At 37.9% G+C, this 25007-nt stretch overlaps 2 protein-coding genes across 3 annotated transcripts in view; both read right to left on the reverse strand.

The window, feature by feature from the left end:
- Window positions 1–530: 530 nt before the first annotated feature.
- On the reverse strand, window positions 531–11848 carry LOC127654142 (sorcin-like). Its single transcript, XM_052141167.1, has 8 exons — window positions 11723–11848; window positions 8606–8782; window positions 8442–8511; window positions 3804–3847; window positions 2539–2686; window positions 2193–2306; window positions 2015–2073; window positions 531–1887 (listed from the first exon to the last, which is right to left on the reverse strand). Exons 1-8 carry the CDS (start codon window positions 11744–11746, stop codon window positions 1861–1863), a joined length of 663 nt encoding a protein of 220 aa, XP_051997127.1. The 5' UTR covers window positions 11747–11848; the 3' UTR covers window positions 531–1860.
- A 3514-nt stretch (window positions 11849–15362) lies between these two features.
- LOC127654137 (ETS translocation variant 5-like) overlaps window positions 15363–25007 on the reverse strand; it is a 10271-nt gene continuing 626 nt past the window's right edge. Inside the window, exons 2-12 of one of the 2 annotated variants that reach the window (XM_052141160.1) lie at window positions 23725–23876; window positions 23461–23545; window positions 23291–23338; window positions 22945–22995; window positions 20657–20780; window positions 20248–20505; window positions 18818–19098; window positions 17304–17366; window positions 16953–17191; window positions 16767–16868; window positions 15363–16606 (exon numbers count right to left, since the gene is read on the reverse strand). In XM_052141160.1, coding sequence (XP_051997120.1) covers window positions 16373–16606; window positions 16767–16868; window positions 16953–17191; window positions 17304–17366; window positions 18818–19098; window positions 20248–20505; window positions 20657–20780; window positions 22945–22995; window positions 23291–23338; window positions 23461–23545; window positions 23725–23772 — 1533 coding nt within the window. In that variant the 5' untranslated portion in view covers window positions 23773–23876 and the 3' untranslated portion in view covers window positions 15363–16372. Of the gene's footprint in view, window positions 16607–16766; window positions 16869–16952; window positions 17192–17303; window positions 17367–18817; window positions 19099–20247; window positions 20506–20656; window positions 20781–22944; window positions 22996–23290; window positions 23339–23460; window positions 23549–23724; window positions 23877–25007 lie in introns of both variants that reach the window. The other variant, XM_052141159.1, reaches the window with a different exon arrangement.

The following is a 25007-nucleotide window of genomic DNA, read 5'->3' on the forward strand; positions in this document are numbered from 1 at the left end:
ATGTGTCTTTTTTTTATTCAACGTTTACGTTTACAAACTGGATCCGGGCACCCCTACGGGCTCGCCATGGGGTGCTAGGTGGTCCGTGCAAAATTTTATAAAAAGAAAAATGTACATTTTATTTCTTGTGGCTTTAGTAAGAATTGAAAATACAATTTAATATTAAAAAACTAAATTGTTGTACTATTTGTAACAAGAATAAATGAAACATCTGTGATTAAATATAGTTCAACATACAGTACAAGTTCACAACTGAGAAACTGGCCAACCCAAAACTTAAGTTAAGAGATTCTCTTGAATTGGTAATTCTGTATCTTACCGTCCTGTTACAAGGACCCCTTTTTGTAAATGAGTGTCCTTTAGACCACATCAGGTAAAATCTTTAAAGCACATCCTCTCCTCATTTATCACTAATATTAATCGATGACTATTGAAACGTTCTTTGATGAGTCAAATCCAGCATATCTACAATATGTGAACTAGGAAAGCAAAAACCTCTAAATAAAGCCAAAATACAACAACTTTTTCCAAGATACATTTATTGGCAAAATATGTGGAGTGTGGTTATATTTAGTTAAAACGTTACACAATGCATATGAAAAAGATAAAAAAAACAACCATGTTTGCTTTGGCACAAATGTCATTATCTATTTTGTGCGATATATAGTTTGCTCCTATGTTAACGTATTACACAGCTTGCTGACAAATAATATGCTTTAGCAATTGGATTTGAAATGCCCGTTTTCCCTTATACAGCTTTGGAAAAAATGAGGGGACCACTGCAAAATGATCAGTTTCTCTCTGGATGTATTATTTATAGGCATGTGTTTGAGTAAAATTTACATTTTTATTTTATTCTATAAAGTACTGACAATATTTCTGCCAAATTACAAATAAAAATATGGTCATTTAGAGCATTTATTTGCAGAAAATGACAACAAAGATGCCGTGTTTTCAGACCTGGAATAATGCAAAGAAAACAAGTTCATATTCATTTTTAAACAGCACAATTCTGATGTTTTCAGAGTTCAGAAATCAATATTTGCTGGAATAATCCTGATTTTCAATCACAGCTTTCATGCGTCTTGGCATGTTCTCTGCCAGTCTTTCACATTACAGTTGGGTGACTTTATGCCACTCCTGGCGCAAATATTCAAGCAGCTCGGCTTTATTTATCCTCCACAAAATTTCACAGTGGGTGCAAGACACTGTGTCTTGAAGGCCTCTCCATCTAACCATTAGACGACCAGGTGCAGGATCGGTGATGATTTGGGGGTGCTTCAGCAAGGCTGGAATCGGGCAGATTCATCTTTGAGAAGGACGCATGAATCAAGCCACACACAAGGTTATCCTGGAAGAAAACTCTGACGGTGTTCCCAACTCTGAGGATTGGTTTTTCCAGCAGGACAATGCTCCATGCCACACAGTCAGGTCAATCAAGGTGTGGAGGACCACCGGATCAAGACCCTGTCATGGCCAGCCCAATCTCCAGACCTGAACCCCATTGAAAACATCTGGAATGTGATCAAGAGGAAGATGGACGGCCACAAGCCACCAAACAAAGCCGAGCTGCTTGAATTTTGTGGTCTGAAAACACTGCATCTTTGTTGTCATTTTCTGCAAATAAATGCTCTAAATGACCATATTTTTATTTGTAATTTGGGAGAAATGTTGCCATTTTATAGAATGAAACAAAAATGTTAATTTTACTCAAACACATGTCTATAAATAGTAGTACATCCAGAGAAACTGATCATTTTGCAGTGGTCTCAGATTTTTTTCCAGAGCTGTATAGATTACTTTCTGGATATTTAGTCATTCAGTGCTCTTCTTGGAGTGCATGCTTGTCATTAAACTCCTTCAGAGAGACATGGTACACAAGATGAACTGCAAGAGGAAATAGTTACGTGTTACAACAAATTCCTACTTGGTTACAACATAAACCAAAATAATCAATGTTAACCATCTTTTAAAAAGCAAGCAAATGTGAAAAATTAGTTTAATTGTCACTTACATCATCATACTGAAAGTTCACCATTCCCTGGTGCATTGTGTCTCTCCTCCTGAAGTTGTCTACAGAACAAAAGTTTCCTCAACACATCATTCATTAGGTTTTTTGTATTCATACATTCAGTATAATTAAAATGATCTGCATTACCACCTTTTATAAATGTTATGTCTGAAGTACACACCTGTTAGCGCTCTTAGCTTCACACAACACGCCACATAGTCATCAAAGTAGATCTTGCCTGACTTGCTGTAGCGTTTGATGACACTATTCAGTGCCTGAGGGCTGATTCTGTATCCTGTGCAGTCAAAACAAACACGAACATTTAGTACCTCACATCATGGTACATTTAGCAATTGCTTAGCCTAGGGGATGCTGTTTTTCCATTACAGAACCATACAAACAGTATCCTCTAATCAGATCTTATAGTTAACTGGTGACTTATTCCTTCTTTTAAAATATTTATCCCTCCGATTCAAACAGCAGAAATACTCTTGATTGATACTTCTAGGAACGGTCTCCACACTCACCCATGTTAGCAATACACTGGGACATCTCGTGAGGTTCCACCGTTCCACTGCAGTCCCGGTCCACCATTATGAAGTTCTGCTTCCAGCCATTTAGCACTGCAAACAGTTCTTTAAACTCACTGAAACCCATCTTTCCTGTGAAATCTCTCTGCAGACACATGGTTAAAGAAACTAAACCACCGCAAATAATCAGTCAAACGAACAGACTCCAAATGGCCTCACAACCTCAATGATCTCAGACAGTGGTGTATCTTGGATCTTGCGTGCCCCAGTGCAAAGACACTGTGGGGCCTCCTCTTTGGGGGTCCTTGATTGTTTTTCATCATCCCTCGAGCCCGCTGTCATTTTTATGGTTTCTTTGGTCAACCGTTGTGGGCCCCCTCTAGGGCAGATGCCCACCCTGCCCTCCCTCTTGTTACGTAATGGCAGGGTGGCCTGGGTAGCTCAGCGAATCCAGGGTGTGCCGAGTGACTCCAGCCAGGTTTCCTAAGTAACCAAATTGACCCGGTTGCTAGGGACTATAGTCACATGGGGTAAACTCCTCGTGGTGATGATTAGTGGTTCTCTCAATGGGGCGTGTGGTGAGTTGTGTGTGGATCATGGAGAGTAGCATGAGCCTCCACGTGCTGCGAGTCTCCGCGGTGTCATGCACAACAAGTAACGTGATCAGATATGTGGATTGACGGTCTCAGAAGCTGAGGTCACCACAAGGACCCTGTAAGTAGTGGGAATTGGGCATCCCAATATTGGGGAGAATGGGGGATAACATTTATAAATAAATAAATAAATAATGTTCACGTAATGGCAAATGATTTGGGTTCATTAATACATATAGTGTTGATGACACGCAGGAGGAGATGTCCACAATTTGTGTTGAGAAACATTTTCAAATAGTCCTAGAATCTCGTTTCGTTTTCCTACATGCGAAAATCTGGGTTCGTAGGTTTAATCGGAGACCCTTATAATGCGAAAGTGAAGAATTTAGGACAGAAATATATTACTATTACATAATAGCTATTAGCAGAACAGACTAGAGTAGGCGGAGTTATATTAAAAACAGTGTAAATTGAGCAAAAATTTAAAAGCAAAGATCAAAAGCACTAAGGTCATTTGCAGCTGGTTCTATTCATTGGTTCAATTTAACTGAACTGGGTTTGGTTCTTTGAAAATGTACTACATGTGAAAACACCTTATATGAGCTAACAGGGGACTGGGACTAACATGGAGCAAACAGTCAGACTTTTGCATATTTTTGTGAAGGATACATCCAGCATGGCGATCATAATCCTGCATGTTTCCAAACTGAAGGCTGCAAAAAAAAAAAGAAGCAATGAGATGATCCATTCTGTCCATCACACTATATTATTGATTTGAAAGTACAAATCATTTTGAAGTACAAAATGTTCCCCAAATCTATCAAGCATTGTCCTTACTGGAAAAAATCAAGTTGACTTAATTAAACATTACTTTAAATGTCAGGTTTTGGGCACATTACTCAAATATTCTCTCATTATTTACTCACCCTCATGATATCCCAGGTATGTATAACTTTCTTTCTTCACCAGAACACATTTGAAGAACAATGTCTCAGCTCAGTATGTCTTTAAAATGCAAGTAAATGGTGGTTTCTCTTTCGAAGCTCCGAAAATCACAGTCAAAATAAATGTCATCCATACAACCCCAGCGGTTAAATGAATATCTTCTAAAGTGACACGACAGCCTTTGGTGCGAAAAAGATAAATATTTAAGTAATAATTAGTACCTCTGTTTTGTCGGAATTGAGTAGAAGTACATTTCTGGCCATCCAATCTTTTATTTCATTGATACACTCTGATAATTTGAAGAATTGTGAAATCTCATCAGGTTTTGAAGAAATATCAAATTGGGTATCGTCGGCATAACAGTGGAAACTTCTACGATTCCTGATAATATCTCCCAGGGGAAGCATATACATGGAGAAAAGCAGAGGCCCTAAAACTGATCCCTGTGGCACTCCATATTTTACTTTTGTTTGGTTTGACAATTCCTCATTTACATAGTCAAAGTGGTAGCGGTCTGCTAAATAGGACTTAAACCATGCTAATGCAACTCCACAAATGCCAACATAATTCTCCAGCCTATTCAAGAGAATGTCGTGTCGAATGCAGCACTAAAATCTAAAAGCACTAGAAGAGAAATGAAACTGTGATCAGTTGATAAGAGCAAGTAATTTGTATCTCTGATAAGTGCAGTCTCTGTACTGTGATGAGGCCTAAATCCTGACTGAATTTGTTCATATATACAATTTCTGGATGATGTTTATGATGACTGTCTGTGATTTTTGGAGCTTCAAAAAAGAAATCACCATTCACTTGCATTTTAAGGACCTACTGAGCTGAGATATTCTTTTATTTTTCTTTAAATGTGTTCTGGTGAAGAAAGAAAGTCATACACATCTGGGATATCATGAGGGTGAATAAATAAGAGAAATAAAATTTTTGGGTGAACTATCCCTTTAAGGGAACTTATAGTGCCAATTAAATAGTTGTTAATAAGAATTAATAAAGGGTTTGTTGTTTTGTTACAAATTAGTATTGTCATGATACAACTGATACCACTGAAATTTCACAGTTCTCTATACCAATTTCAATACCACAGCACAAAAATGCTAATATGGTAATGTGCTATTGAACACTTCTTAAGCTTATTTAAAAAGTTACCTTTCACTGTAAATAATAAATTAAAAGAAATGCATGTTCCTCAAAGTGTTTCTCGATGTATGCATTGCTTAAGTGTCCTACTGAAATCTGTTTTATTTACTTTTTCAAAATCCTGTTCTTTTTTCCCAGTTAAGTTTAATTTCATCATAAAAATTGTGTCTAATCAAATTCATTCTTAAAGCTAAAAACTTATAACATGTGACCACTACAACAGAACTTTTTTTTTTTTTACTTTAAACAAGTGAAAATATAATTTCATATATATATATATATATATATATATATATATATATATATATATATATATATATTTATTAGGGCTGTCGATTTAACGCATTAATAACGTGCGATTAATTTGACAAACATTAACGTGTTAAATAAATTAACGCACTTTAATCGCAATACTTAACTGAGATTCAAGCTTGTAGTACCACCTGTTTACTCCAGAGGGCAGTAATTGAAATTTCAGCTGTGTGAGCAACACACAGTTATACAGTGAAGAAAACATTTTCTTGCGTCCAAAACACTTGAAGGAGTGCAAACGCGATCTTTAAGGGATCTCAAGATGTGTTTAAAGATCGAGTATTAAACTATATTTAACTCGACACAGTGACCTAAACATTTAACTTTTATGATGCAACACACCCGAGACGCGACACAAGCATGTCTGACGCAGGTCGTATGGTCTTTACCTCACAAATATTTAATTACCAACAAGGTTAAGGAGGTGTCCTTTAAACTGTTGCACCGTTTTTACCCAGTCAATCTTTATTTAAGAAACATGCTCCCTGAAATAGATCCGCTCCTTCTGTAATGCTGTAGATGAAAAGTTTGTTTGTTTGTACGTACCTCTATTTTAACTAGTTTTTCTTTGCTTTATAAAGACGTTTTATTTGGTTTTCACTGTTTTGATAACTTAAGTTAATATTTTCTGATTAATCTGTTTATTTTTCTTGCCAAGTTTTTTATACATAATGTCTAATAAAGCCCCATTTGCACTTTTTTGTAAAGACTTGAAATATTATTTAAATACTCTTTGTACCTCCAACAACTCCAAAGCATTGAAAATATAATATCTTGGCATTATTGTAATATACATCTGTAGTATTGTGTCCTAACCCCTGGCTTGTTTCTAAAAAAAAACGAAAAAAGTCTGACGCAGGTGTACATTGACGGTCCTTAAACAAGCCCTCATAATAAATCTCCAACTGATTGATAAATTCACTTGTGTAATGGATTGCTGTGAACTGTGTGTCAATGATTGACTTATGATCAATAATAATATAGTAAACAATACATTGTATTCTAAAGCCGCTTTTTGTATTGTCTTATCAATGATTAACTCTTCTGCCACAAGAATGTAATGCATTTTAATTATCTGAATATTTGTTTATTTTTATATATATATATATATATATATATACTTTTTAATATTTAAAGATAACTATGTATTATTATTTCATCATTATATATTGAGTTATTGTTATATGAGGGGCTTTCTCAGCAAATATTTGTATATGCGAATAATTAATCGGGACACCATGTAATTAATTCGATTAAAAATTTTAATCGATTGACAGCCCTAATATATATATATATATATATATATATACATATATATATATATATATATTGACTTGTGTTTTTGACTGAAGCTTCACTTCTCCAGATAAACAGTTCGCTACATGGCCCAGTGTGATCTTAAATGCGCAAATGTTGTGATTTAATTATATAAATAAAATGCCTGGCCAAAAAAAATAGTTGCCATTTGGATTTAAATAATGGTTATGATTTTGGGTTGCTTCTATTGGTCAGGTCGAGGCTCCGTAATGTTACGAGGCAATAAAATTAAGTTTGTGTATTTGAATGTACTGTATGGCCAGGTTATTCCATCATTGGGTTTTTTCTTCCCTGACAACACGGACATCTTCCAGGAGGACAATGCTAAGATTCATCGGGCTGAAATTGTGAAAGAATTGTTCATGGAGCATGAGGGACCATTTTCGCACATGAATTGGCCACCACAGAGTCCTGACCTTCACCAATTGAACGTTTTTGGGATGTGCTGGAGAGGACTTTACAGAGTGGTTCTACTCTCCCGATGTCAATACCACCTTTAGTTTTGATTACATCGCGCATTTGTCGTGGCATTGTTCAGCAACCATATACAACGCCACAACATTTATTTCCATCCAGAGTTGCATTAATATTTGGGCCGAGATCTTGTATTGATGATGGGAGAGTCAAACCACTCTGTAAAGTCTTCTCCAGCACATCACAAAGACTTTCAATGGTGTTAAGATCAGGAACCTGTGGTGGCCAATTCATGTGTAAAATGATTCCTCGTGCTCCATGAACCACTCTTTCACAATTTCAGCCTGATGCGTCAGGGAAGAAAAAATCCATTGATGGGATAACCTAGTCATTCAGTAAATTCAGGTACTCCGCTGACTTAATTTTACTGTCGCATAATGTTGCTGAGACTAGGCCTGACCTAGAAGCACCCTCAGATCATAACCATTATTTAAATCCAAAGAGCAACTTTTTTTGGCAAGGCATTGCATATAGTCTACATGTGCTGTGCACTTCGCAGTGGATTAGTGCTCTGCTTCATCATCTGCTACAACATGAGATGAATCTCAATGTCTGTGGAGTATCCAGTGTTTGAGCGGTTGGCTTCCTACATTCATTTAAAGCAAGCAGCTTGAATGCAGACTAAGATTGCAGCCTTTCGTGGTTTAATAATCACACTAGGACATATCACGATTTTAATTTGATTAATTGTGCATTTCAGTGTAAAAAAGTAACAGAGCACACACACAAATAAGCATGTGAGCATTTAAAAGTGTGTCAGTCAGAGCTCGGTACTAATGGTACTGTAGAAACACTGGTATCGTGACTTCTTTTTTGTTTTAGTACCACCGCTCCCAACAAACATATTACACAGTATGCATAGGGCACCAACTCCCAAGAGAGGCACCATATTAATCCAGGGGCACCAGACACTCCGCAGGCTGCCCTTACTCGCAAATGATACATTATTTAAGGACCAGGCAACAATCGCAGAACAAAGACGATTGCGTCGCGCTCGCGCACCGCAACCATTTAAACTAAAATCAAGTAGAAACAAAAGTATTTAAATAGCAAATCTAAGTAGTCAACTTCTTACGGTTTTCAGTGTACACAAGATGTGTGGGTACTTACGAGTGTAGGAACCACTGATTCCAGTCTGGGTAAGGCACCTTTGGAGTTCTTCAGCATCAATCTCACCATCCTGACATACACATAACATTCATTTGACCACGTGAACAACATGAAATGACATTAGAGACACAGTACCCGCACTAACAGCTGTGCGCTGCACTCACCTGGCCAGCTATGGCTGTGAAATATCCCATCAATGGGTCTTGGGCAGGTTGGCCGGGAAAACCCCCTGGATACCCCCCATATTGCTGTGCTGGGAAACCACCTCCAGGAGGAACTCCTGCTGGGGCTCCTGGCATTGGCATACCCTGAGCAGGAACTCCTGGCATCGCACCACCATACTGTAAGAAAGTGTTATAATTCCACTCGGATTTGTTTCAAAACACACAGAATTATTATGCACAGGTCCCTAACACACTTCCAGCTAGGTGTTTGGCATCAATAAAGCTCCAGCTTACAACCGGTTCACAATGAAAAAGCTGGTTCTCATATACATTATTTTTTTTCCTGTGGTAAAGTTGTATAGAAATGTTCCCTTCTTCACGTCCCTTCTTTTTTAATTCTTAAGCATAATAATGTGCTAAAGCAGACAGATAAACGGGTCATTGCTATGATAAAACGCATAACCTAAACATCTAAATAGATATAGTTAAACCTAAAGTCGCATCATAAACATAAAATGTTTAGTTCACTGTTTCAAGCTAAATATAGTTAATATTCAATCTTTAAACATATCTTGAGATCCCTTAATTCGCATTTGCGCTCCTTCGAGTGTTTTGAACGCAAGAACGTTGCGATTATTTGCGTACATTTTTTTAACACGTTATTTTTGGTAAAATTAATCGCACTGAATTAACGCATTAAATCGACAGCCCTAATATATATTACATGACTTCCAGCCACATTATGCCAAGGGTTAATAACTCATATCCAAAGATTAAGTAAAGATCCCCTCTTAATAGACAATTGGCATCCAATCACACTGTTAAATAATGATTATAAAATAATAGATTTAGTCCTAGCAAAAAGATTAAAATATGTTTTGAACTCCATCATTGACGAAACACAGTCAGGATTTATGCAGAAAAGACAAATTTCCAATAATATTTCCTAGATATGTTAGATCAAGGGTGCCCACACTTTTTTGTGTGATGATCTACTTTTAAATGACCAACTCAATAAGATCTACCAACTAAAAAAAACACAGTTTCATTTAAAATAAGAAAATGCTTGTTGGAACTACTGCATGTATCCCTACATGGAATTCATCTTTTAATTAATAAAAAAATATATAATAATGTTCAATGTTGATATCATTCAGTTTTAACACTAAACCCAAAACACCTACAGCACAATAGATTACAATAGCCAGGGCATTTAGCTTATTCTGATGACGAGTAAATATTGACCAGGCGAGGTTTTGTTTATTCAGTTGCCATGACAACTAGGTTTGCGCATACGCGCCTTCCAAGGACTTCTGAGAACAGAGCGCGAAATTGCGATGCTAGCAGTGTTTGAGGCTAGCTACCAGCAGCTACTGCCCGGATTATGCTAAACTGACTGATTCCATTCAGTTTTCCCGTATCTGTTCTTAATCGCAACACAGTTCATTAGCTCACATATCAATAGCAGTCATTTAAAGGGTATCACAATTGGCAATACTAAAATAAATAAATGTAAATTAATTAATGAGGTTTTAATTAAATTCTTATGGAAAAATAAAACTCACTATATGAGAAAGTCAGTCATATTAAACTCTTATAATAATGGTGGTCTGAATTTGATTGATTTTGATTCCCTTAACAATACATTTCAAATGAATTGGCTGAATCAATATCAAGCCAAACCAGCTTCAATTTGGAATGTTTTCTCAAAACTTGGTGGCATTATTTTTCTCTTAATGTGTAATTATGATGTATCCAAACTCCCATCAAACTTTCATCGACAGGTTCTCTTAGCATGGCTCTTATTTATAAGCATAACTTTTCACCACAGAGGTGTTTTATTTAGAGATTTATTCTTGAATAAAATGTTCTTATCGTTCTGTTTTATGATTGGTTTAGTAATGGTTTGTTTTTGGTGAAGCAGTTGTTTAATAATCAAGATCTTTTGTTCAGGTACTCAGAATTTCTCTCTAAATACCAAATAACCCCAAAGACTTTGCTACAGTTATGGGAGCTCTTCCTTCTGGTTTGTGTATGCTTTTTACAAACTGTAGTCACTCCTCAGTATATAATGTATCCTTCTCTATACCTTGTGATACTCCTATTGGTCAAATTAGTTTTTCTGTGTCAAGAACCAAAAATTATAAAATAAGGTCTTAATTTCTTAAGAATTTGATTTCTGTTCCACCTGTAATTTCCTTTTGCAATAATTTGTTTTGTTTTTTTACAGCTAAAATTCTCTCTCACAAGGTGAAGGATGTTTCCTTTAAGCTGATACACAGGATTTACCCTGTTAAAAAATGTATACAAATGTTTAGAGCTGACATTAATTTAACATGCTCTTTTTGTCTGATCACTTATGAAACAATGGTACACTTATTTTAGTCATATCACTCAGAAGCTTTGGAAAGATATTTGTGTTTTTGTCAAATGTAAGATTTTGCCAGGCTTCTCAATACAAATCGAATTTGGGTATTTTGACTCGGACCCCACAAAAGAAAATATCTGTTTTGTTATTAATAAAAAAAAAAATCCAAAGCAAATTTTACAGAAGGTATTTTATAGGCATGTTATTTAGTTGTGTAGTCTCATGTGGTTCTGTGTTTGTCCTGTGTTGTTTCATGTAGCACATGGTCCTGAAGGAACGTTGTCTCGTTTCGCTGTGTACTGTACTAACTGTATATGGTTGAACGACAATAAAAACCACTTGACTTGAAATTCACAAATGCTAATTTTCAAACTGTAAACCTGTTTTATCTGTCTTCTTAAAATAAATGGAAAATTATGTGATCTCAGTATCTATTAATAAGGAAGCTATAAGGACTGTTAGTATTTGCTCTACTTTCGGGCTCGTCATGTGATCTTTTTTTATGCGATATAACGGCTCTCTTATTTTTTTTTAAATTATTTTTACAATTGTATTTATTTATTTTCCATTTTTTTATTGTTGTTTTTTATATTTGTTGTTGTTGTTTTGTTGAAAATTAAAATAAAAAAATTAAGAAAATGCCATTAAGGGCGTTGCAGCAGCACACCAATCTAGCTTCTCTTTAGCTACTTATAAATTATTAGATTGTTTACAAACTGAATTCAACGTAAAACAGAAATTATACTCACACTGTTATATCCTGGGAATGACATATTTTGCAACAGCAGATGTAAGGATTAGACTTAGAAACGTGTCTTGTAGAGAAAGTTTTCGGGCAGCGCAGAACACTTCCGTACTTTTTGACCGGAAGTGCTCAACCACTTGGCGTCATCAAAAGGCGACAGGCAGCGTCTGATCGTTGATCAGTTTTACTTTAACCGTACCGTTTAATTGAAAATAATATTGTGTTAGTTAGACAACTTTTAAATTCAAACGGTAATTTGTTAACTTATAGTGAATTCTTGGATACATTTGGGTTTCCAGTTACACCAAAATAGTATGTTGTTGTGTTTGACGCCATATCTCAGCAGGTTACACATTTTGTAAGAGCTTGTGGAAGTGATATTTCTGTGACAATGTATGTTAAAAACAGCATGTTTATAGAAGATATTGATATCCTTAAACACCATTGTACCAATAACCATTTTAGGAATATTTTAATAGGCGAAACAGCTACTCATAAAAGTTCATTGTGGAACAATGTATTTAGACATATAAACTGGACTAAAGCTTGGAATATTTGTGAAAATATTGTTTAAATAATAAAGTAAAAGAGGTTACATTCAAAGTTTTACATGGTATATATCCAGCTAAAGGTGTATTAGAAAGATTTAATTTAGATATTGATTATTCCTGTGATTTTTGTTCAACTGAAAAATGTAAAAATAAAATTTATAATTGTGTATACTCTAAAAATGTTTGGGTGGATATGGAAAATGTTATCAGAAAGAAAACCAAAACTATATTCAAACTAAATAATTTTGATATATGTATATATTATTCCAATGAAAATAATAATAATAACTTTATTTTTCTTGTGCAACTTTTTATTATTTTGGGGAAGTTCCACATACATAAAAAGAAATGGTCAGGGTCCAAGCCAAATTTCATTCATTTTCTCCAGGAGATCAAGAACTACAGCACCTGTTTGTAGAATATTGTCAACAAAAAAGAAAAAAAGACTTGTAGTATTTTTCGTGGTTATCTTTTTGATTAAGGAATGAACATTTTGTACACTCTGGTATTTCCTGTATATATTTGTATACTGTTGTATATTATGTTCTGTTAATAATAATAATAAAAATAAAAAACGTACCGTTTAACCGCCATAAATGACTGCATAAAATGTATTGGACATGGTCACTTCCACATGGTTTCATGTTATTCATTCCCAGTCACACGGAAAATCAAATGTGCGATTGACTAATAACCTTCTATTGTGTTGTCGTATAATGGGAACTTTTGTATTGTCTGTAAATGTCCGAAGTATTCATTGTAAATGTACTTAATAGAATGTTCTACGTGTAATCCGAAGTTCTGGACTAATTCGACATCACAAGAGTATTATTCACAACCTGTCGTTACGTAGAAAACCACTGGTGGGCGCAAATATACTTAAAGTTTGTTTTTTTGTATTATTGAACAAAAGACTTACAGGGTATACATCTCTCACACACACACTCACACACAAACACTTAAGAAAACAGAAAACTCGAGGTAGAGCAAGGCAATAAAATACATTTATAAAAAAGATACATTAAACAGAGATGGTCTACAAAAAAATTAATTCACAAAACATAAAAAGGAACATAAATTAAACACAATAAATTTATACTATTAAATAAATAATAATAATCAAATAAAGCAAAAAAAATATGATAAAAAATAATAATAAATGTCACCTTCAGGAAATCAGGAGGTAACTCTTATAATGAAACCATAATTGTTTTAATCAACAGAGCAGATTTAGCGGCTTTCTTGTTAAATGACAAACAAAGAGAGTCATAGAATAATTTTAGATCGATACAGAACAGCCTAAAATTTGACTTAGAATAAGTGATTTTACATTTATGGAGATGAAACTGTCCACAGAGTTAACAGTTTTAACCTGTCATCTCTTTTGACCCCGAGTCCCAAAACAAAAACAATACATTCATTATTTTTAAATTAAAAATGTGTTGTAAGCAGAGAAAATAAGCCAGGCTACTTCTTTCCAGAACTCCTTTGCATAATCACATTCAAACAATAAGTGTGGTATTGTTTCAACATTAAAGTTGCAGAATGTACATTTTGAAGAAATGTTCCATTTAAACTTAGAAAGGAGAGTTACAGGGATAGGATTTATGAAGAATTGTATAATGAAGTTCTTTCATCTTGTTAGGTAACAGAAACGTATTAATGCCATATGTTAATAAGTCCATATATTAATAGTAGCAAGAGAAGGATCATTTCATTTCCACTTGCAAATATCCTTAAAATAGAGAGTACATGAAACGTCTTGCAGCTCACATAAACAATGTTAGAGAAACAAAGCATAAGCGTTACACCGGCGAATGAATGGATGTCTATAGAATCCTTCATTACGCCGAATAAACTGATTTTGTGAGGAAAGATATCATCACTTAATTAATTGACCCCATGTACACTAACCTTCAACGTGTTAAAATGTTGGAAAATCTTTATAAGGAAACAATCCTTTTGGAGTGAACTATGTGTAGAGATTACGTTAAAATAGCTGTTTTATAAGAGAATTAACATTTGTATGTATGTGTTGCCTCAACCCACTAATTTGTATAGTGTCCGTAAACAGTTATTTACTGTCGTGACACTCTGAATGCGGTTCATTGACGTCATGGCCATTATATGATTGGCCTTGAAAAATCACGTGATCCAAGTTGACCGTTATTTTAATATCTCAGTATAAAATAGTCTCTGGCCAGTTTCTCAGGACAGGAGGGACGTTTTTGGGCAGTGCCGGACACTTCCTTAAATTCACTATAACAGGATGTTTGAAGCATCCTTAATTGTGCTTTTTAAGTGTGTGTCATGAAACTATTCTACTAAAGAAGGAAATATTGACATACGGAACAAATAACGAATCGTGATATCTGCTTGTTCTTAATGTTTTAAACGATCAATTAATCAAATTAAAGCAGAGTTAAATAAATTTAAATTACTACTATTTGTGGGGTTTCTCTATACTTTTAGGTATATGTAACTTGGCCATACTCATGCCCCCATAATGTTTGGGAATGAATAGTTTCTAAAGCATACAGTTAACTTTCAGTGCTACTATAAGTTTCAGTGAGGGTTCTTTGGAAGTATTACTTTATGATGATCAGTATATTAACGCTTCAGGGGCTTTAATATACGTTTCACGCTGCAACCCCCCAATGTTCAAGTCAAATCTACGCCTTGTGCAACTTAATAAAACTTCTGTCCTCTGGTTGCATGGACAGAGGTCACAGGCAGGATTAAGCTTAACCCTAAAGGAGAGAACAAGTGAGAGAAGAGAAAGAATGAGTGTCGGATGGTTGTGTAATAATAACATGTTACTTTGTATCACCTTGTTACGAAGGCTTTGCTGGGTAGTTGAATGGTCAAACTGAGAAGTTAGAGGAAAGATCACACACCCAGTAAATGGGATTCCTCAATGTGCCAAATGGACAGCATGAAACCAACTTTAAGTCAAGTGTAAGTACAAGAGACTGTTTATTCACCCCAAATAAGTTTTCTGAACTCAAAGTGTAGGTTATAAGCCACTTGTCAGGGTTTAGTCATTAAATAAGACAAATGGAAAAGAAGAATGGCCAAGGAACTAGTCTGTTCATTAAGTTTTTATTTATCCTGTACCTTATCACAGTTTAGAAAATACAGACCTGTAATTGTACACCAAAACTGTACTTGAAAATTATTAACAAAAGAAACTGTCTTCAAAAGACAAAGAAACAACAGTTTTATCCACAGTGAAACACAACCAGAGGTCTGTTGAACCCAATGCAGACAAATAAGGTCGACCGTGGAGGTGGAAACGGCTAACAGTATTCTTGCATGCTTGTATACTACTGAACAGAGATCAGTTTCCCATGCGGTCATCCTTCAGTAAACATTAAGATTGTGCAAGGATGACTGATTCCAACTCCGTAATCAGACTTTTCAGCCTTCATGGTTCCCTATATCAAGAGCTGGTTGCAGTTTCACACACACCACTATAATAGAATGGATTAGAATGATAAAAGTCTGTTGTACAGCGTATACAATGCAGCCTTTGCAAAAATATACTCATAATATACATATAGATTTTTTTTTAAAGCTCATGTCTCCCTATTAACCATCCCACCCCACCCCAATAAAAATCACATTACAAAAGTAGAAGTTGAAATACAACTATTTCTTAACAGTTCAGAAGGATTGTTCTTGGCCAGCTGGAGAAAATGTGCATTCAAAGCTATATGTGCTTTCATAATGACAACACAGTTCGACTTGCATTGTCAGAAGAGTTCTACATCGGCAAAAAAAAGACACCAGACCCAATACACAAAGAAAATATACACATTTGTACATATAAAATCAAAGGTTATACTGAAAATACTGTTGTGTCCCGTTTAGTTAATAAAACAAAAATAGCCATCATGTACAATGTGTTCATCACAGAACCTGTTTTGTCAAACAAACAGAACAGAATAAAGTGTTGCAAGCGAGTCTAGAGACTTGTCAGCAGGCGCTACAGATTCCTCAGAGTCATCACAATTTGACATTGAGCTGCTTTTGGAGGGCGAGTATGTATTTTAGAGTTCTTCTGGTCCACTCTGTGGTAGTTTGGGGGGTTGTGAAGCAGTTCAGAAAGCATAATTTTCAGGACAGGATGGGCCAACAAAGCACTGGTCTCTGCGATCTCCTGGATATGGGACACAGTTGGTCTCAAAGTGAGAGAGCGGAACAGTGTCGTCCTCAGGAACCTGCAGGCCATCGGGGTCTGCCTTCAGACTGGGCCTTTGGTTATCAGGGAATGCCATGGTGAAGAGTGCATTTGGATCACACACAAACTTATACATGTATCGCTCTCCAGCAACCTGCACACGAGCAAGAAAGAGAAATATTTGATATCTTGTAAAGTCTTGGTTAAATTTGAATGGGGTACATTTGACCAACTATAGATAACGAGGGAACTATGGTCTAATGGTTAGGGAATGAAAGAAGAAAAATGACATTGGAACGGGAACGTGCCTTTACCTTCTGCATGATGCCCTTCTCATAGTAGTAACGCAGGGAGCGACTCAGCTTGTCATAGTTCATGGCAGGCCTGTTCTTCTGGACACCCCAACGACGAGCAACCTATAGCAAATTTGTGAGAAAGAGTTAATTCTGTTTGTTGGCTAAAATGGGCAATGAATCCATTCTCTTTCTTTACACACTGACCTCTTCTGGTTCAATGAGTTTAAACTCAAGCCCACGGCCGGTCCAAGCAATGAAGTGGCTGTTAGATGGGTCGTCCAACAGAGTGACCAGGAACTGCCAGAGTTGCAGAGATCCCCTTCGTTGATATGGAGGACCCTCCCTGAAAACCCCACCCTCCTGCTTTAGCTTTCCCTCCAGCCTATCTGGAACCACACACGTATCATCGTAATACAGATGGGGCTCTCTGTCATAGGCAAAAACTGCCAACACAGCAAGAGAAAGCACAGATTAAATGGGGACAGTCTGGGAACTTTTACAACATTAAATTAATTGGCAACTGGTACATAATATCTTGGGGGTGGTTCTTCTTACCCTCGCTGTTGCCTCCATAAAAGTTTGCCGCTTTTCCAAATGATGACTGGCAGTTCTGTACTTCTGCAAAACCATGAAGAGAAACATCATTATAATTGTGGTAATACAGATTTGGAAGGACCATAGACACAGCAATCTAGAGGTCCATCGATAGTGGATTTTGCCGATACCGATAAGTTGGTGGAAAACGCCAATAACAGATTCATCGGCTTTATTAAATAGATATATAGAAAGTTAAATAAAGTCTTTCCTTACTATGAAGGGAGTCCAACATCAAAATTCAGCAGTTTATTGTGCAACCAAAAACCCAATAATAACCAGAAGAAAAAAAATAAAAAATAAGATTTGGTGCATAACCAAATGAAACTTTAACTTTTAACAACAAACAAGTTTGAAATTCACTTATTTTGAAACGACGGAGACTTGGCTTCGTTACAATCCTCTATGTTTAAGTATTTACCAAATTAAGCTTTTTATAGCCTACATTCACTGGATTAAAACTATTAGCAACTATCGACACCGATTAATCGGTAAAATCGATATATCGGTCTACCTCTACAGCAAACCAAACACTACTCTGATATCAGGAAAAAAATGTTGGTGTTGAGTTTGGCAGTTTAAGTTTAGTCATATTTCATTTAAAGAAGAGATTATGTATTTTAAAGCCCAAAGTATACTTCGGTTAGACGCGTACACTAGGCGTCTCTGTACCGGACACGTGACGCACATTTCCTCATCAGCAGCGTGCTCCAGCACTGAACACGTGCGGGAAGATTTTTCTATCCACCTTTGTCCTACGTCCCGTGATGCTTAGCGAGAAATGTGGGCATAACTTCCATTGTCAAGTAAACACAGCCGTTGTTGCGGCGTAAGTCCATTCATAATTTCGTTGTGGTGTCAGATGTGTATGCATGTCATCTTGTCACCCTGCATGTTCAAATCAGACAGACACACTGAGGAAGAGCTGTGAAGTTCTCATCCTTGGGTACATAATGGCTTATTCATGTTTTCTGATCGGATGGTTATTTCCTTTTACATACGCACATATGTTTATACTTTAGTTCTGCAGGTGATTGAGTGGTGAGAGGTGGTGCTTTGCTGCCATCCGGGATGCATCAGGATGCCGTTTTAAACCTCAAATGTGAAGTGTTTTTTGACTACATCTGTATGTGTTTTTTCCAATCACATAACATTTTGCACACTTTACAACTATATTTAGAGCTGACCATTTGTGATCGGATCATCCAAAATGCATCTTATTACCAGTTGTAAACAGGGTCTAAAATGACTGCAGCCAGAGCTAGGGAATGCTATAGAACGACTTCCGGCGATATGCCACCAACATTCATTACCCCAGTAAGATCCCTCGGAAAAAGGTGGACACTGTCCTGTTAAATCACCCATTAAATCACAAAACTGAAGGAGAGAACATGCTACAAGGTGGGGATTGTCCAATTTGGACTGGATCTCAGACCTAGAACAGGCCACAAGGATTCTCTGTGATTTACACCAACCTGAGTCAAAGCCGAAGTCTCTGGGTTCCTGCTTGATTGACAACTGGTGAAACAGTTGGGCCTGAGTGGGTCCCATGTTTTGATCATTGTAACGAGGATCAATCATCTCCTTTTTGAAGCCCCGAGGAGGCATGGGGACCAAGGGCTCCGACATTTGGCGGTGGTAAGAAGGATGGCTATTTTGGGGAAAATGGCCAGGGGTCTGTGGGGGTAAAGAAGTCTGACGAAGGCCATCGGATTGTGGGAATGGTAGACAAGGTTCAGAAAGCTGCCGATGGAACCTACCAGGACAAAGAGAATTAGAGAAAGACAAAAGAGAAGAGATGACATGTTATCCAGAGCATCAAGGGCAATTTAGATCACAAGTTTCATGTCAAAGGGATAAATCTAGCTTCAAAGCCCTATATTCTATTAATTAACCCAGAAAAGTTGAATTGGTTAAACATAGCACTGCTTTCAAGGTCAGTGTGGCATCTTTAACAAGATAATACCCAATGAAAGGCTCAACCTGAGCTGAATACAACACTTTCTACATGCATGAGCAGCTCAAGCACACAGCAAAGATAGAAACGAGGTTAGAAAATTATCACGGCGACCCCGTTTCTACCTGGTATAAAGATGGCTTTTTGATGATTGGATCACATGTGGTCAGCGCTAAATATAGGTCCAAACCGGGTCTAAAACGCTTTGTGATTGGATCACAAAAACCACATATGTATGTGCTCAAAAACGCATGTAACTATAACATTTGATGTGTAAATGCTGATCTATCCTGTATGTATCACAGCGAAGTGCCTCCCTTCGCCTATCAATCAACCGTTGCACTAAAACAAGAGTTAAAACTTTGCCAGTTACAAGCGATTTAACAGGAAATAACGGTCCGATCTGAAAAATGTAAAAGTGCTCAGGTTAATAAAACTAATCCACTAAAATACTGGACAATTCAGCTCGAAATGTTGCTTTTGTGCTTAGATTAAATTTCAGCTGCTTCTGGGAGAAATAACGCTAAAATTTTTTCATGCTTTCTTTGTCTTTTCTGACTTTGTTGCGCTTCAATGTCATGTAGTAACACACTGACATAGTGATTGATGTATGTTGTAATGAAACAGATTCCCTCCCCTCTGAATCTGATCACAAGTGGTCACAGGAGACGCATTTAAGTGGCCAGGTGTAAACGGGGTCTGTGACCAAACCTGTACCTGGCTTTTCCAGTTGTTTGTAATTAAATGAGTTATGATTTTTTTTTATCGTTCTATAGAGATTGCATTCACAAAGAGCAATTTCTAGTCAGTGAAATACAGCAGAACATAATTCATCCATTAAATCTTAATTTTTAAACTCCTAGATTACTGTAGGAACCCTGAGATTACCCTATAGGTAATAGTCGATTTTAGATTTTTTTCATAAGACATCACATACTGTATTCATACCTGTGGTCTGTGCTATAGGAGGCATCTGGGTGATTGACAGGTGGGCAGGGCACAGCAAAATGTGGGCTTTGACTGTGGAGTGGTGTCTGTATTCTCTGATGGGGAGGGGTGGTGTTGTGGTTGGGGCTAGGCAATAGTGGTGGTCCCTGTGTTGGAGTTTGGGCGAAAGGCATCGCTCTTTTTTGCGCAGGGTTTGTCACTGTGCTGGTGGAGGAGCCAAAGGGTGATGCCGGTGTTGAGGGAGGAGTCAGTGGCTTGCTGAAAGAAAATAGTTTCCTGTCAAATGCACTACAATAGGAATGATAGAAAGTGATATTTTAAAACAATACACAGTAAGTTTAAAGCAGAGAGAATGAGCAAAGAGCATGGATAGAGGGAAAGTTGGAGAAGAGACTAGAAAGATATGTACCTGTAGTTATATAGGCACTTCTCTCCATATGGAGAGAGTCTCTGGTCTTGTCCACAGGGGGGAAATCCCCTGCTTGGGCTTAGTTCCCTCTTCACTGTAGTTTGAGGGCGTCCATGGAACATCACTACAAATGCAAAACAAATGTTTATTTAACTCACTATATTATCCATAATGCATTTAGTGTCTTCAGATATAAATAATGATCAGAAGTATTTTACTCGGGCCAAACTTGGAATCTAACCTATAATGTTCCGTTGTCTTTAAAGTGCATGATAAACAATTAGTACTGAATGTATTTTTTAAGCAAAGACCAGGAGAAAAGGAGCCAGCAAGTTAGGACTTGCAGACTACCACGTGATTCCAATGGAAAAAGGGCCCCATTGCCCAGCTGTGGTGAAAGAGGGGCCTGTGAGGGCAACAGGCACGATGCCAGATAAGAGGGATTGTGCCAGACACACACACACACAGTTTCTAAGCAAACACATCCAAGTGCATTCAGATTCTACAAAAAGCACCATTGACACCACAGAAAATGCACACAATCAGACTTATTCAGACACCAAATGTTAAGAAAAACTAACAAGGGAAACAGCCATAGCACTGTTCACCAGCACATAATAAGTAGTGTGTGTGCGCGCGGGTGATCCAGCCCATTAAAATGTCACCAGGCTGGAGGCTGCCATGAGTTATAGCACTGCAACGGAAGACTGGGCCTCGCATGTGCACGTGCGCACACATACAACACCATACAAACATACTAAACCAATGCGGAGGAATTAGTGTTGGCACAGAAACTATTGGAATAAATGGTTGGGCGATCCAGTCAGTCTTTTATGGAGGGGGGGGCTTATTTTCTAACCATTAAAAAATGGTTGGCAGGAGGCCTGGGTAGCTCAGCGAGTATTGACGCTGACAATCACCCCTGGAGTCTCGAGATCGAATCCAGGGCGTGCCGAGTGACTCCAGCCAGGTCTCCCAAGCAACCAAATTGGCCCGGTTGCTAGGGAGGGTAGAGTCACATGGGGTAACCTCCTCGTGGCCACTATAATGTGGTTCACTCTCGGTGGGGCACGTGGAGAGTTGTGTGTGGATGCCGTGGTGGGTGGGGGTGAAGCCTCCAAGTGTGCTGAGTCTCCGTGGCAACGCGCTCAACAAGCCACGTGACAAGATACGCGGATTGACGGTGGAGGCAACGGAGATTCATCATCCACCACTCAGATTGAATCACTACGCCACCACGAGGACTTAGAGCTCATTGGGGAGTGGTTGGCAGAATATAAGCTCCAAATAGGTTATAGTCGGTTCTGCTTAAATCGACGATACAAAACAGCAAGCATTTAATAAAAAAATAAATACAATAAACTGGCATAACAATGTCCAAAGTTAACAATCACCAAGTGTTAATAATGTCCTGGAAATGTTTTTTTTAACAATAAATGAAATGTTTTTTTTATGTGCCAGGCCTTTTGCTCTTATTCAAAGCAAGTTAACATTAGTGACCAGTTGATAATGATTATTTTTTTTTAAGCAGCCGATGCCAATATATAATAGAGAGAGATATTGGCAGATGATGGCAGATGATGTCTGATATATATATATATATATATATCACCGGATACATTTTGTTTTTGGCACCATTCTGAGTAAATTCTAGAGACTGTTGTGTGTGAAAATCCCAGAAATACTCAAACCAGCCCGTCTGGCACCAACAATCCTGCCATGGTCCAAATCACTGAGATCACATTTTCCCCCCATTCTGTTGGTTGATGTGAACATTAACTGAAGCTCCAGACCCGTATCAGCATGCTTTTATAGACTGCTGTCACACGATTGGCTGATTAGATAATGGCATGGCTGATTGTTGGTGCCAGATGGGCTGGTTTGAGAATTTCTTGGATTTTCACACACAACAGTCTCTAGAATTTACTCAGAATGGTGCCAAAAACAAAAAAACATCCAGTGAGCGACAGTTCTGTGGACGGAAACACCTTGTTGATGAGAGAGATCAACTGAGAATGGCCAGTCTGTTTCGAACTGACAAAGTCTAATATACATATATAAATAAATAATTTAAATACATTTTCCACTTTGTGGAATGGCCACATCTGCTATTCAGCCAATCAGACACAAATATTGGTTGATTAATCGTCCTGGCTAATACAGTATACCGGTCTATTACTAGCTCCCATAGGCAGCTTGTATAATTTATGAAAAAAGAAAAAATACCACAGGCTATGCAACAAGCTCCAATTCCTTGATGCATGAATATTCAAGGAAAGGGTACTCACAGTTATCCGACTGGAAATCTGGAACAAACTGTTCGTCATCAGGTACCTGGGCTGAAAATGGAGAGGGGAAAAGAAATTAACCATGGAGACCTGCATCAGAATCAGTGAACAAAGGCATAAAATATTCATAGTGATAACCATTTATTTATTTATATATGCCTTCTTATCCCATTATGACATTCTAATTGGGACCCAGCGATGAACCACTGAGATCATGCATTAACCTCAAAAAACAAATGATCATTAACCCCAAGTTGCGTTTTAACAGTACTTATAAAATGTGTTCCATAATGTCTCTCTCTCAGAACAAGCTTGTTCAGGCCTTTGCACTAGACTGTTAGATTACCTTCTGCAATCCAAATCTCTTGTAGGAGGCTCAGATCTTGAAAGAGATCTGTAAAAGGAAAAAGATTGATTTGTGTTTAAATAGAGTTGCTGGTTTGTTTAGGCTTTGGTTAAATGGCTTGCTTTGGCCAGATCTGGATGGATGGATTGACTGAATGATCATTTGTTTACCCTCTGTATCCTGTGCCAGCTCAGTCTCAACAAACTTCCTCTTTCGGTCATTGAAAGGTCTACAAGACGGTTCCTCCATGTGAGACTTCTGTAAAATAAGATGACCAATTAAGAACTGTTCCAATGGCAAAGTCTGAATAACCTGAAGCAAAAAATAAATAAATAAAATGTTGATGGCCATTAATGCAATAAAACATCTGTAAAATAAATCATAGTCACGAAAGTGATGAAAACAAGGCATGGCGGGTTAAGGTTGAGACTTACATTGAGTGGCACCATTAATGGGACCTGCTGGTCATAAAACCCGTCCATGTCACTTGCTTCTCACTGCGGCCGAGGGGGCTGCAGCAGGAGGGAAACGGGAACGAAGAGGGATAAAGGGGGGGGCGCCAAACTCGCACGGCTGATATCCTCGCCTGTCGGAAGAAGAGCCGAGAAAAGTGGCACTTAGAGAAACATGGGCACTCTTGTCAGGATCTGATGCAGCTGTCAGTGATCGTCCCGGACCCTGACAGGTCACTGAGGCCAGGGCCAACTGTCCCTTTGATCTGTGAAAACGGCAAGTCTGTTTGTTTGCGTAACACTCACTTTCAGCTCCTTCTCAGATGAAGTGTGCTGCAATAGTGAGGTGTGTGTAAACCGGACTCCACTGGCCTCAAGTGGTACACTAGCAACTAACGCCTTAAGCCTCCTTGTTACATGCCCGCCTCCCATGCCTGTTTGGAGCAGGTCGAGCAGGACCAGTTACAGTGGTGCCATGACCCGGATGGAAGTGAGGTTTTAGGGGGTGAGTGTAACGGTAGCCAGCTTGAATGTGCTGTGCATAAACCTCACTCCGCTGGCCTCAAGAGGCACACTAGCGAGTGATGTGAGAGTCTGTAGCCTTTAGCCTCCTTGTTAGCACGCCGGCCTCCCATGCTGGTTCAAATCCCATTTGGAGCGGGTTGAGCAGGACCAATTACAGTGGTGCCATGACCCAGATGGGAGTGAGGTTTTTGGGGGGTGGGGTGAGTGTAACGGTAGCCAGCTGGAATGTGCCGTGCAGTGTGTAAACCTCACTCAAGAGGCGCACTAGTGGCTAACGCTAGAGGCTGGAGCCTTTAGCCTCCTTGTTAGCACGCCTGCCTCCCACACCGGAGATGCCGGTTTGAAGCAGGACTGGTTACACTTGCACTCCCTCTCTCTAACACACACACACACACACCATTTAAGGCTCATGGTACAGATGGGGGTCCTAACATAACCATACAGTGTCATCTGTTGCCCAAGTGAACATCCAAGGCTCCATACTAAAACCACTGAAAAAATTACTAAACTTAAATGACAGCAACTACCGAAAAATTCCCCAAAAGAACAAGGTTCACATTTAAATCTTGAAAGCAGAGGAAAAACATACCTAAGCTATTCCTCATGCTTCATCACGTGCATTTATTTTCCCTGACAGATGAGAACCAAGAAAACCTCTCTGGGCCAAAAACGAATTTAACAACCATCATTTAACATGATTGCTTCCTGAAACTTATCAGACCTTTATAAAACAGTGGAAA

Source organism: Xyrauchen texanus, chromosome 13 (assembly GCF_025860055.1).
Source record: "Xyrauchen texanus isolate HMW12.3.18 chromosome 13, RBS_HiC_50CHRs, whole genome shotgun sequence".
NCBI lineage: Eukaryota > Metazoa > Chordata > Actinopteri > Cypriniformes > Catostomidae > Xyrauchen > Xyrauchen texanus.